The 17,059-nt window shown below is 40.5% G+C and overlaps 1 protein-coding gene across 6 annotated transcripts in view; it reads left to right on the top strand.

Moving 5' to 3' along the window:
* Positions 1-17,059, top strand: part of CDH8 (cadherin 8) — a 156,666-nt gene that overhangs the window by 102,472 nt on the left and 37,135 nt on the right. For 5 of the 6 annotated variants that reach the window (XM_040075132.2, XM_040075130.2, XM_040075131.2 and 2 more), the window contains one exon: positions 72-113. The exons of the other annotated variant lie outside the window; for it this stretch is intronic. In XM_040075132.2, the coding sequence (XP_039931066.1) occupies positions 72-113 (42 nt within the window). The remainder of the gene's footprint in view (positions 1-71; positions 114-17,059) is intronic. 6 annotated transcript variants of the gene reach the window in all.

The raw sequence follows: 17,059 nt of genomic DNA, 5'->3' as shown, positions 1-17,059 counted from the left end.
GCCCTGTTACTGTGCCATCTTGCAGCCAAACAATACTTCAATAAATTAGCAGAAATACTTTCTGCTTGCAGGGAAGCCAAGCCACAGGGAAGCACATGAGGAAAGAAAAGAAGGTATGGTTTCATCAGGCATACTTTTTCAGCTTGATCTCTAACCAGTTATTAATTTTAATATTTTTAAAAGAAAAAAAATAATATAAATGTCCATAATACTTTTCTCAGATAATGAGATTTACCAGCAGCATGGAAAGCAGAATTATTAGTTTATGATCCAACAGTCTCAGACACTGGAATAGTAAGATGTAAAGTCAAGTCACTTTACAGTTTATTTCCTCCAAAAAGTCAAAAAGGAACAAGATAAAAGGAATAATTTTGCAAGACACTCCTCCAGTTCATTTTCATATCCCCTTTACCTGTGTGTGTCAGAGCAAAGTTGAGAGAAGTGCGCTTTACTGAGCCACACAAGCATGATGTCTGCCTGTTGCATTTTTAGGTTTTTGAAACATAATTATACTCAAGAATTTTGTAAGAAATCAGCCTTGTCATTAGACTTCATGGGAGTCTCAGCATCTACTGCTATTGTAAAATTGCCTCTTATCAGACTGGCTATGAAAATAATAATGCCAATCTTGTTCTAAGCATTTGTGTTCCTGCTGATGGTTTATTTTTGCTTTCCTAATATAATTATTTGACATTTACATAAAACAAGGGCTTAATTTCATAGACTACTGTCTTTGCTTATTTAAGTGAAATTATTTTTAAGCTCCTCAAGAAGAAATTAAATTTGCTCTTAGAACTGCCAAACCGGGGAAAATGAGCATTTTTAGATTTTTTTTTCCAAGACAGTAATCGACAAAATCTCTGTTGTAAAATAACAGAAATCTGTTGGAGGCAGACACAAGCAGCAAATGCAAATACAAAGTGTGTCATTACGATGCCTTCACTGACAGTCTTATTAATGGACTGCTGATCTCTCGCTGGAAAATAAATACATTGGAATTGTTTGTGCAGGACCATTTCCTCTTCCTGGGCTGGCTGCTTCCCAGGGCTTGTGCAAGGCTCTCCTCTCCATCTGCAGGGCAATGAACAGGCCATTTAATTGCCATTAAATTTGCTTATTACTCATAAGCCATCGTACTGGACTTTTATTTCTTGATTCCCAGCATGGTAGATCCTAAATATGCCCTGATTTACAACACTTTAATAGATAAAGATCAACTTTTAACAAAACCACTTTTAAGTTTGCTATTTCAGAGCTTTGTGCAGGTAAGGTACCTGCATCTAAATTTGTGCTCTAAGCTGAGGTAATTTTTGGCAGTTTCCTGCTTGTCATCATGACAAAATTATTTATTTGCATCATCCCTCAGCTACTGTCTTAGGTAGGAATCTTCCAAGGCAGGATTAGCGTGGCTGAATGGAGCGTTACTGCTTGTGCATTTCCAGTTGAAATGGAGATGAAGATCCTCAGGCTCAGACTGGCTGATCTTTTTAAAAGTGATCAGATTTAAAACGTGTGTGGATAATTTTAAATGTTTTTAATCTTAATGCTCCAAAATATGAATTTAACCCTTTCATATCTAGCAGAACAAGGAGGAGAAAAGTGTGAGCCAGTGGGGAGCATGATTCTTCTGCATGTACTTGACAGGCAGAAGACCCACTTTTTTTTTTTTTTTTTTGGGACTTTTGTGGGGTTTTTCATTTGGTTGGGTTTTTATTTAGAAGAAATACATTTTCTATTCTCATTCATAAACAAGTGTCTGGCCAGTGGTTGTTCAGAACAAATTCATGCAATTGGTGACAAATAGCATTACCATCATATTCTGAGACCCATGGGAAGTGAGACATTTTGGATGGTGCTGTTCCCTCCCTTACTTTCCCATTGCTAACAAACTCATTTGAAGGAGCTTCTGGTTTTCTGCAGCCTTTGCTTTCAGGGAGTTGAACTGGCCAGCCAGACTAAAGAGCAGCTGCCTTGAGTGGCTCTCCCTCAGACATCTGCCCAGACTTTTGTATTTTCTTTACCTTTTGGTTCCCGAAATGTGTGGCCAGTGCACGGGGCTTCTGCCTCTGTTTAAGTCCCAGTAATCACAGTGCATTCTGTTTGTGATGGGAGACACACCTGGTGCAAGTAGCTTGGTTTGCAAGCTGCAGGTAGAGCTCTGGGTGGGAGCCCAAGGCACAGGAGGGTGTGACCTGTGAACCTTTGCACGGCAAGGGATCCGAGGACCTGTGGCACAGCTGGGTGGGGGACACGCAGAGTCAGGGCAGGAGCCCAGGGCTCAGGAAGAAGAGCCAAAGCTTCCCTATGCTCAGGCTGTGAAGGGAGAAAAGCCTTTGTGGGGTCCCTCCTCAGAGGCACAGGCTTGGGCTGTGGCTGTGTTACTGTGCTGGGCATAAATGGTTTTAGGGAATGAGAGGTCTGAGGCTCTGCTGAGGGAAACCTGGGCTGGAACCAGTGAGGAAAACCTGCTCTGGGTGTGAGTGGGGTGTGGGGAGCCAAGAGGGGACCTGGAGCTGCTGCTGGGTCCTGGCAGTGGCCGTGTAGGGTGGTGGGAGTGTACCTGAGAGAGAGTCCCATGAACCATCACACTGGGAGCTTCCCTTAACAGCTGCATGCACACAAGAGAGAATTCCTTAATCTTTTTGTGGTTACTAGAAATTAAACTATGCAAAGAGCCGTCTGTGGAAAAAAGTGAACTGCATGAGATTAATATGGTACAGGTGATATTTAGGTGCTAGTTTCAGTATTTCAGATTTAGTTGTATGTTTTCCTTTAAACTCCTCCTGCAGCTTTCGTCATCTCAACAGCTACCCTTAAATCTGTTTACTCCTAAATATTTTTTGCACATTTTTCCTATTGTGTGATTTCTTACATCTCTTTCTTATAGGATCAAATTATTTTTTGCTTCTTTGTTGCTTAACTTTTTTCCTCACTCGTCTCCTCTGTGCTGATGAATTCTGCCATATGGATTTTTAAGAGAAGATAATATTAGAAAGAACCTTGACATTTTTGAGAGATGCCTCTGAAATGCAGGCTTAGGGTGTGCAGAAGAAATACACTCTTGGCAAGGGCGAGATTCAAAGCTATTGAACCTGTGAATTGATTCTTAAGTTTTCTTTCTACATTGCCATTCATCCAAGTTTACCCTGCTGAATGGAAAGGAGCAGGAATATCCAGGTGATGACAGGCTGGAGGAAGCAGGCCCACTGGCAAAATGATTCCCTGAGAATGAACCTTTCTGCTCTTTGGATATAAAGGGTGAACGTTGTCACTGACTCTGGACTTTAAACACTGACCTAATGAGATTTCTCATTAGTCTGTGATGTAGCTGAGACTTACATGAGCTTAAAGTTGTAGCCAAGGTTGGGAGGTTTATTTGAAATTTAAATGCTTGAGAGAGGGGTGAATGAAGTCTTGCTCTGTAAGTCAGGGTTGATAGTGCTGATCATGTGTTTGAGCTCTCTGGAGCTATATCCTGAACAGGAAAGGAATCTGGGGGCATGTGCAAGGATTTTTTGACAGCCTGAATTGCAGTGCAGTAAGAATGAATGATTAAATTACAGACGTCGCTTTTAGTGCATCTTTTTTGTGTGTACAAAGGCTCATCACATCTTTGGTTCTTTGCTGCTTGCTTGAAATGAATTTTCTACCATTCAGTAAAATCTAGTGAAGTCAGGATAGTCAGATGCGATCCCATTCTCCTCAACGCACCAATACGTTTCTTCGTTGTGCAGATTACAATTATAGCTGTAACTCCTGCTCCCATTGACATGCTTGTGTTGCTGGCATTAACTGGCTGCCAATTTTGCTGGGCAGTGAAGCAGAGCAGGGTTCAGGCTGGGTTTAATCTCCGCAGTATTCTCCCAGTTTCTTGCACAGGTTTCACAGCACTTACCACGTTACGTGTTGTCAATGCTAGTCAGAGGAAAAGAAAATCAAATAGCCATGACTTATTTATTAGACCACTTTTTCCTACAGATTCTGAATGGAGCTCAGAATCACAGATCATTCAAGCAATCAGGTTGCCAGACATGGATAAGGCATGTAATAATTAAACTCTGTCATCCCTCTGCCTCCAGCTCCATGCATTTCCATTTCCTAATGGCTGGAACAGCCACCTCGCAGATACCTTCCCTAGCACACTCACAGTGTGGGACATTAATACTAAGGAAATGCCCACCATTGCTGGTTAATTGGTATAACAACAGCAGTAATAAATGGAGGACTGGTGTAGTTTGAAACCAAAGTAGACTTATCTCAGAGAAGCTGGTTTAACTTAGTCTAGAAAGAAATTTATTAGCAACAGAATTTGACTGCACAACATTCCTCTGATTTAAATATGAATATCCTGGTATTTGCATACTCATTCCTCTGAAACTGAAGCTGAGATCTACTTGAGATACAGGATTCTAGTGAATTCTTAGGAAACAAAATATACTGCAATGCTTTCATTATTAGCAATGCTTATCTGAAATTCTCTTTTAAAAAAGTGAGGTAATCTTTTTCCCCAGAATATGTGTATTACATAGTAGAGCTTCCTTGAATGATACCATAGATTTCAACAAGTAAAGACTTCTAAATATATTCCACTTGGCTGGCTCAGATTTGTGACAAACACATCAATAAATAACAGAAAGCCTGGCTCATTATCTCTAAAGACAGCTAAAATGATGATCCTTTTCAAGTCCCCAGGCTCATATTCACCCAGTGTAGCACTGAGTGGACTACTCGAGGTTTAGATTTTCCTCTGAGCTGTATTATGATAATTTGCAGCACTGGATTCTTCACCCTCTTAGGCTGGATATTAGGAAGGAATTCCACCCTGGGAGGCTGGATCCCTGGCAGTGTCTAAGGCCAGGTTGGACACTGGGGCTTGGAGCAGCCTGGGACAGTGGTAGGTGTCCTTGCAGGGGTGGAAGAAGGTTATTTTTAGGTCCCTTCCAACCCAAGCTCACTCTGAGATCCTATGGTCCTCACACTCTGCACGTCAGAATCACAGACACACAACTGAAGAATCTGCTAGGGAACTCCAAAGCCAGTGCATGGGAGAGGATATTTCTTGTAGCCTGGAGCCATGCTTTTAGCCAAGGTTTAAATCTCTGGATGAAGGGTTTTACTGGAATTTCTGTTGTCCTTATTCCGCAGGCACTGCAGTCACAGAGATGATTTTTTCATTGGGATTGACTGCTTGATCAAAGGGTTCTTGGCACTCAGCCCCACATGCCAAACAAGCAGCGCTCCTGTGGCAGCCTCAGCCCCCTGCCCAAAGGCTGGGCAAAGCACCAGAACTGCCACAACAAGCAGAAATTCTCCTGAATAATTATTCAAAGCAAGAGGTGAAAATCTAGACAAGATCTTGAAATGTAAGTGGTGATTTGACCACAATAAATATTTTCCAGGCCCAGAGCAGAGGCATCTCAAGGACAAAGCTGTGGGCACTGACACAGGTAATTACCCACACCAATGGCATTCTTTGGAAATGAAGAAGTATGAGGCAATTTTGTCACCTAATGGGAAAGGGCATAAAGCCAGAAAGGCTCTATATGGTTTACTGAGAATATAAATAGAGTAATTGAATCATCACCCAGCACATGCACTGCTAAAGTTATCTATAGTGAGTATTCCTTTAAAAAATGCAAGGACACTAATTAAAAAGGAAGAGATACATATTTCTTCTGAACAAGCCTTCAGCTACAATGTACTTTTTAATGCCACGAATACCTTTGCTTTCATTATGCTTTCATTTATTTAATTTTATTTAGCCTTTTATGGTAAAAATAACTATAGGCATTATTAGCAGTAATTCTAACATTTTAGGGAGTTACTTTGGTACATCATATAATTATCTCTAACTTAGAGCTTAGTAAATTTTGGTAAGTTTGAGAAAGAGAAGGAAATAAGCCTTTATGGAGGTTTAAGCAAGAGAAGCTCAGGAACGTTAACCTTTTCTGCTTGACCCTTTTTGCTCTGATTTAGTGGAACTCAGACTATACAATCCATCATTTTTACACTAAACCACAGAATTTGCTAAGGTGGTTTCTATCCTTTTGCACACAACTAAACGGTTACACGGAGCTCCTCAGATCCTAATGGGTCACTGAAGGTTTGCCAATGGGCAGTGGAGGGCTGGTGAGTTTGCAGTTCTGGGTTGTGAAAGTGTATTCAAACATAGCACAGATTGCCCCATTAGTGTTTCACACAGCTCAAGTATAGCGGGAGAGGTGATCCACATGGATAATAGCGTGGGATTGCCCATATTTATGAGGAAATACAAATGGGAAAGGAGTGTGCTTGTGGAACAATCTCTCTGGCCTCAGTAGTTCAGGAGCAAGCATTAAAATTGGATGCTGAGCAGAAGTTGATTCCATAGGGAGGTGTGGAAGGCAGCTGTGAATAAAGCATCTGAGTAACTCAGTAGAAAAAAAAAACCACCCTAAAAAAGTAGTAAATGTCATTACAAGGAAAAGGAGAGAGATTTGCAGTAACAGTCTAAATTATACCTCTGTTTCCTGGGCATTGGGCTGGACATCCAAGTTCTAGATTGGCAAATATTCATTTAGTAAAGTTGTACTGGGGTTGGAGCACTGTTCAATGCTTGAAACACTAAAGGTTGGGGCATTAGGTGGTGTTTTAGAAGGAAATAAGGTTTCCTGGGCCATAAAACAGGGAAGGATTCAAGTAAGGAATACAAGGAGAAATGTACATGACTAACTAGATGTCTTAGTTTGAAAGACAGGTATCTACTAGACAGGGGCAGGGCCTCTCTAGGAATGGGGAATTCCAATCCCCTCCCTCCAAGTTATTATAATTTAGAAGATTAAATAGGTTTTTCAGTCCGAGCTATGGGAAAAGGAATAGCAGTTCTTTACTAGTAAATAGAACAAGACAAACAAACAAACAGATACTACAGAATAATAATAACAGAACCAAGAACCTCAAGGGGCTTTGTTTCACAAGCCTGGGGCTGTCTGATCTCTTGCCCCCCCCCAAAGAGCACCAAGCTGGAACAGTGGAACACTCCGGGGCTGATGGCTGGAACGGCGGGTTGTCCCCAGCAGGCAGGGGGGAATGTCCCAGCAAAGTGAGCAGTGCTGAAGAAGCCGCGACAGCTGGACGGGGCTGGCCCAGTTCCAGCAGGGCAGGTGAAAGGGGCTCTGGATTCCTGGGCACCTCAGCAGATGATGGATGGTGGTAGAATTCCCAGGATCGGACTTTCTGTCGACAGTGGACTCCTCCCGCAGCCAGCAGCAGCCTGGCCATCCTCTCCGATGCCGAGAGCAAGAAGAAACCCTCAGCTCCCCCAGCCCTGTCCTTTTCTCTCCCCAAAAACTCGTGTGATCTTCCCCCTCCTGACTTTCCAGCCATGTCTTTTGTGTTGGTCAAGCACCATCTAAGCACCAGTACTTAGTCTCTTAGCAGCTTATGGGGAAAAATTCTCTAAGACCAAAAAAAAAAAAAAAAAAAAAAACCAAAAACCAGAACAAACCTAACCCCCAATATTAGAGCACAGAATATTTATTAGTTATTTTGAGGAAATTTAGAGGCTGGTTAAGCTGACCATATAGATGATATAGAGATATATGCTATATTAACAAAGTGCATCTTTACCCTGATCAGATGCCAACTGGCTATCTGCACTTTGAACATTTGAATTAGAAGTTCTAAAGAAAATAAGATTAATCTTAGAAATACTGTATGGAATTCAACTCATTTAAGAACCTGAGTTCATCAGTTCTGAGCAGAATGGGACTATCTGAAATCTCCACTGGTTTTTCTACATAAGAGCCGGTCAGAATAGGGGTTTGTAACTCAGGATAATTTCAGTCAATCTTGAGGCACATTTCTGTCTAGAATAAAGACTCTGAGCAGCATGCTTTGAGCTTCCGGCAAAGGTGCAGGGCAGGAAAGAATGGAACTCTTTTCTGTCTCAGAAACAAAGGAGATAGTGTTTTTAAAGGTGCAGTCTGATGTGCTGGAGAGGTCTTTTTTTCTTATTGCTGAAGGTATGCAAGTAAGAAGGTTTGATGCTGAGCTCCTAGAACTTGATTCATATCCAGGATATCCAGCAATATTTTATCTGTGAAGGAAACATAAGTGTAATTAAATTGCACTGTTAAGAAAACCAGTCTCAGAAAGGAATATAAGCTCTAAAAGTTTATATACATTTAAATACTTCTATAATAAATTCTGCTTTAATAAAAATCTTTATTAAAGCATTTTGATGTTTTGTCTATGAGTAAGGGAGAGATTTCATTTGCGCTATAAATTATTTTACTTCAATCATGAAATCATTTCAAATAAAAACCCCCAAATATTCCAGACAACTCGTCCTCAATCAGTCTGCTTATTGTTATTATTATTGCTGCTAGTCATTAAAAAATTTCATAGCTAATTATAATTGACAATAAGACCTTGCATATCTAAGTCAATATTTTTCTAAGATTTTAATATGCATGAGATATTAGCATATTAATAATATAATTGCTCTAAAGTGGGGGACAGACTTCTGACTCTTTGATGGCAGCACAACTCCCTTGGTTGAGCTGGAATTGAGAAACAGCAGCAAATGATGTCCTGGTACATTCGTTGTGTGTTAAATATTTTTTCTTCAGTCAACTTCTTTTCCTGCCTGTTCACTTCCTTATTTTTAAGTCAAATACTTTTCTGTCATTCAAGGACACCATATTATTTTCCTGCAATTTTTTTTCCTCATTGTTATATTTAGAAATTAAAACCTGTTACTTCCTCACAACAATTTAAGGCATTACACTGCCTCAGAAAATCTGGAATCCTAATTAGGCTTGTGGTGCTTTAATCCATAAAAGTACAGATCCAGTGGCATTTCATCACACTGTTATTATTCTAGAGGGTGTAATGAAAGGTGATTCTGAGGTTTTTTGTTTTTCTAACTTTTTCTTTCCAGTGGTGCTTGCCACAAGGAACTGGAAAACCTTTGCTCAAAAGCTTTTAGTAGCCTCTGACTTTTTCTGAAATGCTGGGTCTGTTGAGCAATGCTTCCTTCTTGGAGATGCTTCCAGAGATCACAAATGTTGTTTTTCTATTGCTCAGTCTTGAAGTTAGGTATCATTTTCTGTTTGTCTCATGTTGGTTTTTTTGATTGATTTGCAATGGCCTTTTGCACAAAAATTTAACTGTAAAACTTTTCGAGGTTGCCATTTCTTGTAGTAGTTAATAAGTGCACTGCTCATAAGTGCTAAAACTTTAGCTGTATTTTTAATTTTTGCGGTTGTAATGATTCCCCACTTCAGTACGTAACACAGCTAATTTACTGAGTGTGACATAACTGCAAACTTCCTTCTGATTTTTGTACTTGCTAGAGATAAATAAGGCTCAATTACACAGTGCTTTATATCAAAAATACAGGTTGTTTTCTGCCAGAATTTGTTTCAGTTTGGTCTCTGGATAGTTGTGTGGGTGGAAGGATGTTGGCACTGTTGCCTTTTTTGTTGGTGTGTTTTTTTTTTTTTTTTTTGTTTTTTTTTTTTGTTTTTTTTTGTTTTTTTTTGTTTTTTTTGGTTTGGTTTGGTTTGGTTTGGTTTTTTTTTTTTAATTTTTTTTTAATTTTTTTTTTTATTAATTGTTTTCCCTTAAGGATTAGCTTAGGGTGGGTGAATAAACAGGAATGGCTTCATTGTCATAAACTTGATATGATTTTAGCAGCTTCCAATACAACCCTCTCTACTAATATTTTATTTTGAATTATGTATTTGTTTACTCATATTGATGTGTCACATATATCTTCATTATGTGTCACTGTGAATATAAACCTCACTGTGGTCAAAATTAGATATGCAGAGCAGCCTTTAAGGACATGCTGTTTGCATCCAGAGCTTCTGTCAATAGACAAGGACCCCTAATTCTTACTCAAATATTACAAAGATGTTACAATTTTTGATTAGGCTACCCATTCCAGCTCTTTCCAAGTCTCATCCCATCCATTTGTTCCCACTTCTTTCATATCCAATTTTTCTCTCCTGGTTTGTATTCCAGGCATTCAGAGAATCTCAGAGTCATCATTGAGGTTGCATAATCCCTCCCAGCCCATGGAGTCCCAGCTGTGCCTGATGCCCACCTTGTCCCCAGCCCAGAGCACTCAGTGCCACCTCCAGCCTTTCCTGGGACACCTGCAGGGATGGGCACTGCAAACCTCCCTGGGCAGCCCCTGCCAAGGCCTGAGCACCCTTTTGTCTTGGTTTTGAAAGACAGTTGTCTGCCAAGGAAAGCTAGAGCCTCCCTTGGAATGTAAACCCACTTCCCTCCAAATTATTATAATTTTGCAATTTGGGGTTGTGAGGCAAAGATATGGGAATAGGAGTTAACAGTTCTTTACTAGGAATATTAAAAAAAAAGAAAATACAAATGTATTAGTACAAAAAAATAAGCAAGGAAGCAAACAAAAGTCCTGGAAAAACCCTGACAGAGTCAGGGATAAGACCTGGCACCCTGGTGGTCAGGATGCTGGAAGCAGTCCAGATAAATCCTCCTGGAGTAACAGATGTGGTTCTGTGGAGTAGAGATGGTCCTGTAGAAAGTCCAGTGGTGACAACATGGGTCCAGTCTTCCTCTGGGAATCCAGTGGAAAAACTGGATCCCTTATGTCCTTAAGTCCCAGTTTTTATCTAGCTAGGAAGAGCTGGCTCCTCCCACACTGGTGGAGCATCTCACAATGGGATGATGGAATGTGCTGTGTCATTGGTGGGCCCTAATGGCCCATTATCAGGAGATGTCCCCCTGGAGGATGGAGGGGTGGTGACAGAGATAAGAAACACTGCCACACCTGGGTTTAATGGCTGAGCCACTATTAGAAGGCATCCACCCCCCTCTCCCCTGGAAGGGTATGAGAAGGATTAAACATCTCCCAAAAACCAGCTTTCAACAGATGAAATAGAATACACATTTCTAGGTTATATAATCCTAGACAGCTTTCCATGGGGAAATTCCTGCTGCTGTCCAATCTAAACCTCCCCTGGCCCAGCCTGAGGCCGTTCCCTCTCCTCCTGTCCCTGTTCCCTGGGAGCACAGCCCGACCCCCCCGGCTGTCCCCTCCTGTCAGGGACTTGTGCAGAGCCACAAGGTTCCCCTGAGCCTCCTTTTCTCCAGGCTGAGCCCCTTCCCCAGCTCCCTCAGCCCCTCCTGGGGCTCCATGCCCTTCCCTGGACACGCTCCAGCCCCTCCATGTCCCTCTTTGTGAGGGCCCAGAGCTGGGCACGGCCCTCGGGGTCCCTCCGCAGGGCCGGCACAGGGACGGGCCCTGCCCCGGGCCTGCTGCCACCCCAGGGCTGCCACAGCCCGCTGCCATCGGCCCCTGGCACACCTGGGCTCGTGCCCAGCCCCTGGCACCAGCACCCCCAGGGCCTTTCCCAGCAGCTCTCCAGCCCCTCTGCCCCAGCCCAGTCCCGTGGGGTTGGGGTGACCCCAGGGCAGTTCCTGGCACTTGGCCCTGCTGTCCCTCAGCCCATGGATCCAGCCTGCCCAGATCACTCTGCAGGGCCTTCCTGCCTTCCAGAAGATCCACACTCCCACCCAAATGGATGTTATTTGCCTGAAGGTGCCCTCAATTCCCTCATCCAGATCATCCATAAAGACACTGAACAAGACTTAGCCCAACACTGAGCCCTGGGGTACACCCCTGGTGCCCAGTGCCAGCTGGATGTGGCACCATTCCCCATTTCTGGGTCGGGCCATCAGTTTCTCACCCAGAGAAGGTGCACCTGGTCCAAGCCAGGACATCTCCAGGAAAATGCCAGGGCAGACATGCACAGACTTTGCTGTGAAGCTCAGGTAAACACTCCCACAGCCTCCAAATCACTCTCTGATGCAATAGGTGTGTTGCATGTGATGAGCACTTGCATTATCCAGGGCATGGAGCACCTCCTATCTCCTCTAGCATTTGCTCTTTGGAGCCCATGCTGGTGAATAGGAAGCGGTGACACAAAGACGGAGTTTTCAAAACATTGTGATTAAAGACAAACTACCCTTCAGTGTGATTAGGAATAACCAGGAAGCCTTGAGTTTCGGGGTTGTTGAGATTTTGGAAGGGCAGCACGAAGGGTGGGGATTGTCTTTGCTTCCCAGTCCCCTCCAGCCCCAAGGTGGATATGAATTTCCTTCAGCATCCTCTGCTCCCTCCAGGACAAACTTAGAGCTTGCTCAGTGTGGCCCATGTTCTCATTCTCATTGCAGCAGCTTCTCCTCTCTTATCATGCACAGCTAAATCTAAATAGACCAGGGTCTTTTGATTTTCCCTTATAACCGGGCTTGTGATAGAAGAGGCCCTTTTCACACTTGTGAACTGTATTTGAGGGATGTTTTGCTTTTCTGATCTAGTCTCTCCTTTCCAAGCCCTTTTGATCTGTCTGTGCACTCAGACAAGGCAATATCATGCAAATACACCAAGCAAAATAAGATACTTCTGCAGAAAATTACAAACCTTTCCGGGTTTTGCAAATGGATCTTACAATTCACAGGGTATCAGAGGTAATTACAGAGTAACTATTTGTGAAGCTGCCGAATAACTGCATGGCTTCATGGCATGAAAAATAGCAGAGAGGTTGGATTTGAATGTCAAATTACAGCCTGACCTCGGATAAGCAAAATGAGGGCTAACTGATTCTATCAGTGTGCATTGTACTGTGAGAAGGGAACAGACTCCCTTTTTTAAATTGGAGTTTATTATCAAGTTTTATAAATCAGTGTTGATCCTTTGAAGTTAACAAAGTACCCAGTTGAAATCCTTGATTTAATTTAAAGTATATTTATATTTGAAATCTTAAATGATTTCAAATGTAGGAAATAATTCAGTATTGCTATTTACAGTGGCAAGCAAAGAACTGAGTGCAGGGCTAGGTGGAATATTATTTATTTAAAAAAACAAATTTGGTCTTTTTGGAGGTATGTCTCTGTTTCTTCAGATTTTGGGTAATTGATTCAGAATCTGATTGGTTCTGCATTATATGGAATAATTTTAATGTCTTATGTACACTTATGTACAAACAAATAAAAATAATCCCACAGAAAAAGAAAGTGAATGAAAACAAGACCTGACGAATATGGTGTATTTAATTAACATTTTCTGGCATGGTGTGTGCCTGTATCAAAGAGATTTTAGTCTTTGGTTTTTTGTTTTGTTATTTTCAGCAACCTGAAAGTAAAATCAGTCCTTTAGTCCCAAGTGATACATCTCATACATTGAATAAAGGAGGGTGACTGTGGCCTTCCTGAGTCACCTCTTTACAGATGGAGTTGCTGAACTTTGGGAACCTCTTAACTCCAAATTCAGCTTTGAAGAGGTGGATGATATTAAGCCACTTCTTGGTTAAACTTGTGACAGTCTCTTGCTGAGGAAATAGAGTGTGACAAAGCTTTGCTCTTGCCTCATTCATCCTTCTGGAGCCTGCAGCGAAATAAACCCAGGGAGCTACTGAAAGGAGATGAAACTTCTCAACTCCGTTGTTATTTTTCTCCTAAAGAATGGCTTAAGGAACAAACCTGAGAAATATGTTCCACATCCTTTCCTTTCCGCGCCCCTCCCACACACATGTACACACAGATACTCGCCACAATCTGTGCTCCTCCGGCGTGTCATGTGCTAAAGAAATACAAATTGAATAATAATTAGGAGACTGTGTTTGTTTCTTGTCTTAGTGGCTCGTGCTGGAACCTTCCTGCTAAGTACTGATATGTTTATATTGCAATTTCAATAATCCATGACTTCTCATCCTTTAAAAATGCAGTCATTTCAATGGGGAATCTAAATCTTCCTGGTGAACAGTTCTGTCTGGGGTTTTAGTTTGGTTGTTTGAATTTTGTCCTAGCTCAAAAATAGCTTGTGTTCTGGTATTTTTAAGAGAATTGCTGGCAATTACTGCTGTCTTTCTGACAATTCTGGAGTGGGTTTCAGGCACTCAGCCTCTCTTGAATCAGATCATTACCCAGCGCTGCAGAGAAATGAGCCCAGTATTTGCTGCACTATGTGATTTCTAGAGTTAAGCTTCAACATAAATAAAACCTCCTTTTCACAACAGCATCTGTGTATCTAAGGATTCTTTAAGTCAGATTTGTCAGTTTTATATGGCAGAAAGATTGTTATAAGCTGTGGCATTTTAGAAGTAAAGGATTGCCTAAAGAAAACAGCAACATAAACTCTTAACAGGAGAAATAAACCTGTCCTGTGGATTACCTTAATAAAGTCATCAGATAAAACTTTGATAAAGTCATGGGGACTGGATCTTTTAAAATACAACTTAATAAGTTTGAAGTATAAGGGATGTGAACCAAGTGCTGTTGTTTTTATTAAGTCAATGATTCAGATTTTGTTTTGATTTCTTTGTTAGAGCTAAGATTTTTCTACTTCTAATTTAAAATATTATTATTGTAGAAATTTCATTGAATCAGAGAAGCATGAAAGCAGAGAAGCATTTCCAAACCACGTGGTGTTGGTGATGATGATGATGATAATAATAATAAAAAAATGGGTTGTTTTCTAGGAATCTACTTTTTATTAAGGTAAATTTTAGGTAAAATGCAATATAGCTTATGGTTTTTTAAAGAGAATGTTGAAGTGATTTTGGATGATTTAATTACCTATAGGAGAACTGAACTAAACTGGATTTCTTTGGGTTAAATAAATTATAAACTTATTTTTGGGCCACAATAATTCTCTTTGTCTCAAAAAACTTTTTATTAGTCAAGGGAAGGCAGGCGGAAATGTTTTAAGCAAGTTTATGACATCTTTAAGTGTTTACAGGAGTTGAAAAGCTGTATTATACTTTGTTAGTTATGGTACAAGATCAAAAATTGTGTTTATAAGCTCTGGTTACTCTTAGAAACTCTTGCTGTGTGCAGTAACAATGTTGACTACACTCAGTGCTTTGTAATACAAATTTCCTACAATGCAGACGTATCTCAGTTATGTAGGATTTTTTCCAGGAAGGACGAAAAATGTTGATGCCAATAACAAGTGGTAAAACATGGGGCTGTGGCCTCCAAAAGTTCAGGTTTGGAGACACTAAATTGCTTGATAATGTTTGTTTGTTCGTTTGAATTTGACTTTGGTTATTTGATCTGCCTCATCATTTTGGTATGAAACCCTACAGCGTTTTTAAATCCTGAGTAGGTTTCAGTGGGTTACTCAGAAGAGTACCAGCAAGTTGGGCATTTCAAGCATTTCATGTTCCAGTGGAGTCTTGTGAACTGGGGAGAAGACAGAAGAGCTTTTTTTAGGTGCTTATAAACCTTCCAATATGCATTTCTAAACCCAGGTGGATTTTCCATAATTTTGGAAGTCTATTTATCAACCCAAACCAGTTATTTTTGCGTTGAGTCTTCCTTTCTTTGGATCTGTCTAGATGCTTCTTTCTGTGTGAATTTTCTGTGCTTATCTGGATCTCGCTGCTGGAATTCAGAAATGTTCTCTGCGCATCTAGACACAGAGTGGTGTCCTCAGATGACCAACTAAGTCCTTCTGCGCAGCTCTAGCTTGAAAAGATTTATTTAACTAGACTAGTGGAAATTTTCTCAATATTTTTCAATCTTGCATCTCAGAGTGGTAAATTTTCAAACAAAGCTAATATTTCTCAAGTGACAGCCCTAATGATACTTTTATATTGCAAAATTCAAGATAGGTCTTTTTAAACTGTGCATCACAATAAATGCAGGTGATAAAGGTTTTGAAAAATCTGGTTAGTTCCTTAGACAATCTCTAACTCTGTCTTTTTTTAAAAAATTATTTTGCATAAAATAACAGTTTGTAGTTAATGAATCAGTCTTGCTGTCTACCTGGCGCATGCAAGAGGATTCAGTCTCCCTTAAATCTACTGACTGAGGGGTTTATTGGGCAAAAAACCAAACTAAACAAAAACCCACGCAGTAATTAAACTCAGTTTTGTTCCTAGTTTAGAAAGAACTGACTGTCCATTCATACAAATGAGGAGAAGTTCTGAATGTTGAATACTAATGAGTGAGACACCCAACGGCCTGAAGGACAGTGACCATGCACTTGTGGCAGTTTGTGACCAGCCTGGATCCACTTCAATCCCCTCCTACTCTCAGTTCAAGCATTTGGGGCATTGCCAGCAGATCTGGGTTTAAGCTTGGACATCCTCTGTACATGTTTTACCACCAAGAGTCTGCAGACATGAAACGTATGGAAATGAACAGATGGAACTATTTCATCCTGACAGCGTTCTCAACCTGGGTTTGCTTAGTGAGGACTCATTAATGTGTTTAATAGGTGTGCTCAGGGTGAATGAAAACACTTAGCACAAAGTGAATTTCCATGGCAAGTTTGGGATGACAAAATAATGCAGTGTATTCAGGGAGGTGGGCAGTATAAGCTGTAGATACATTTCCCTCTCCAGCTCTCTTTCTCAACAACAAATTTCACCACAGCCACAGGAACCCTAAAAGGCAGCGGATATCCCCTTGTTTGGAGATTTCCAAACCAGCTGGGTCTCTCATGTGTTTAGTAAATTAATTTTTTTTAATGAATTCTCATCAAGTTTCTAATTATAATATCTTTAAATTTAATGTTTGTATTTCTGATACATATTTCTGAAATGTTTGAAAGACAAACATTTTGGGGGCAGTCACAAGGGACATGAATAATTTCTTTAGAAGCTTATCTAATTAATTATATTTCTCTGTAATGTCTTTAAAATTTGAACTGCCATCATTTCATTAATTTAGATAAAAGTAAATCTTTAGTGTTTAAATATGACACTAGTGCTGAGAATTCTGATAAGCCTAAGATTCATTGTCTGTATTTTTATTAAGCGAAGATAAAAAAAGTTTTAAAATGTTTGGAATTTATGATGGTATATTAGGTTTTATTTGGTTTCAAATACATTATTTTTTCTTGGCATAAGTGTTCCCCTCACCTGTTAGTAAGTAAGATCATAAGATGCAAAATGACATAAATATTGCTCAAGCAGAATTTTGGTGGATGTTTCTTCTTCTTCTGTAATATGTTTCTTTCCATATTAAAACCGTTGGCTTTTTAAGATGGAAAACATTTAAATTCTGATGTGTGGTGATCTTC

The sequence above is a fragment of the Hirundo rustica genome, chromosome 11 (genome assembly GCF_015227805.2).
Source record: "Hirundo rustica isolate bHirRus1 chromosome 11, bHirRus1.pri.v3, whole genome shotgun sequence".
NCBI classification, from domain to species: Eukaryota; Metazoa; Chordata; class Aves; order Passeriformes; family Hirundinidae; genus Hirundo; species Hirundo rustica.
This window is presented reverse-complemented; position numbering and strand designations above follow the sequence as displayed.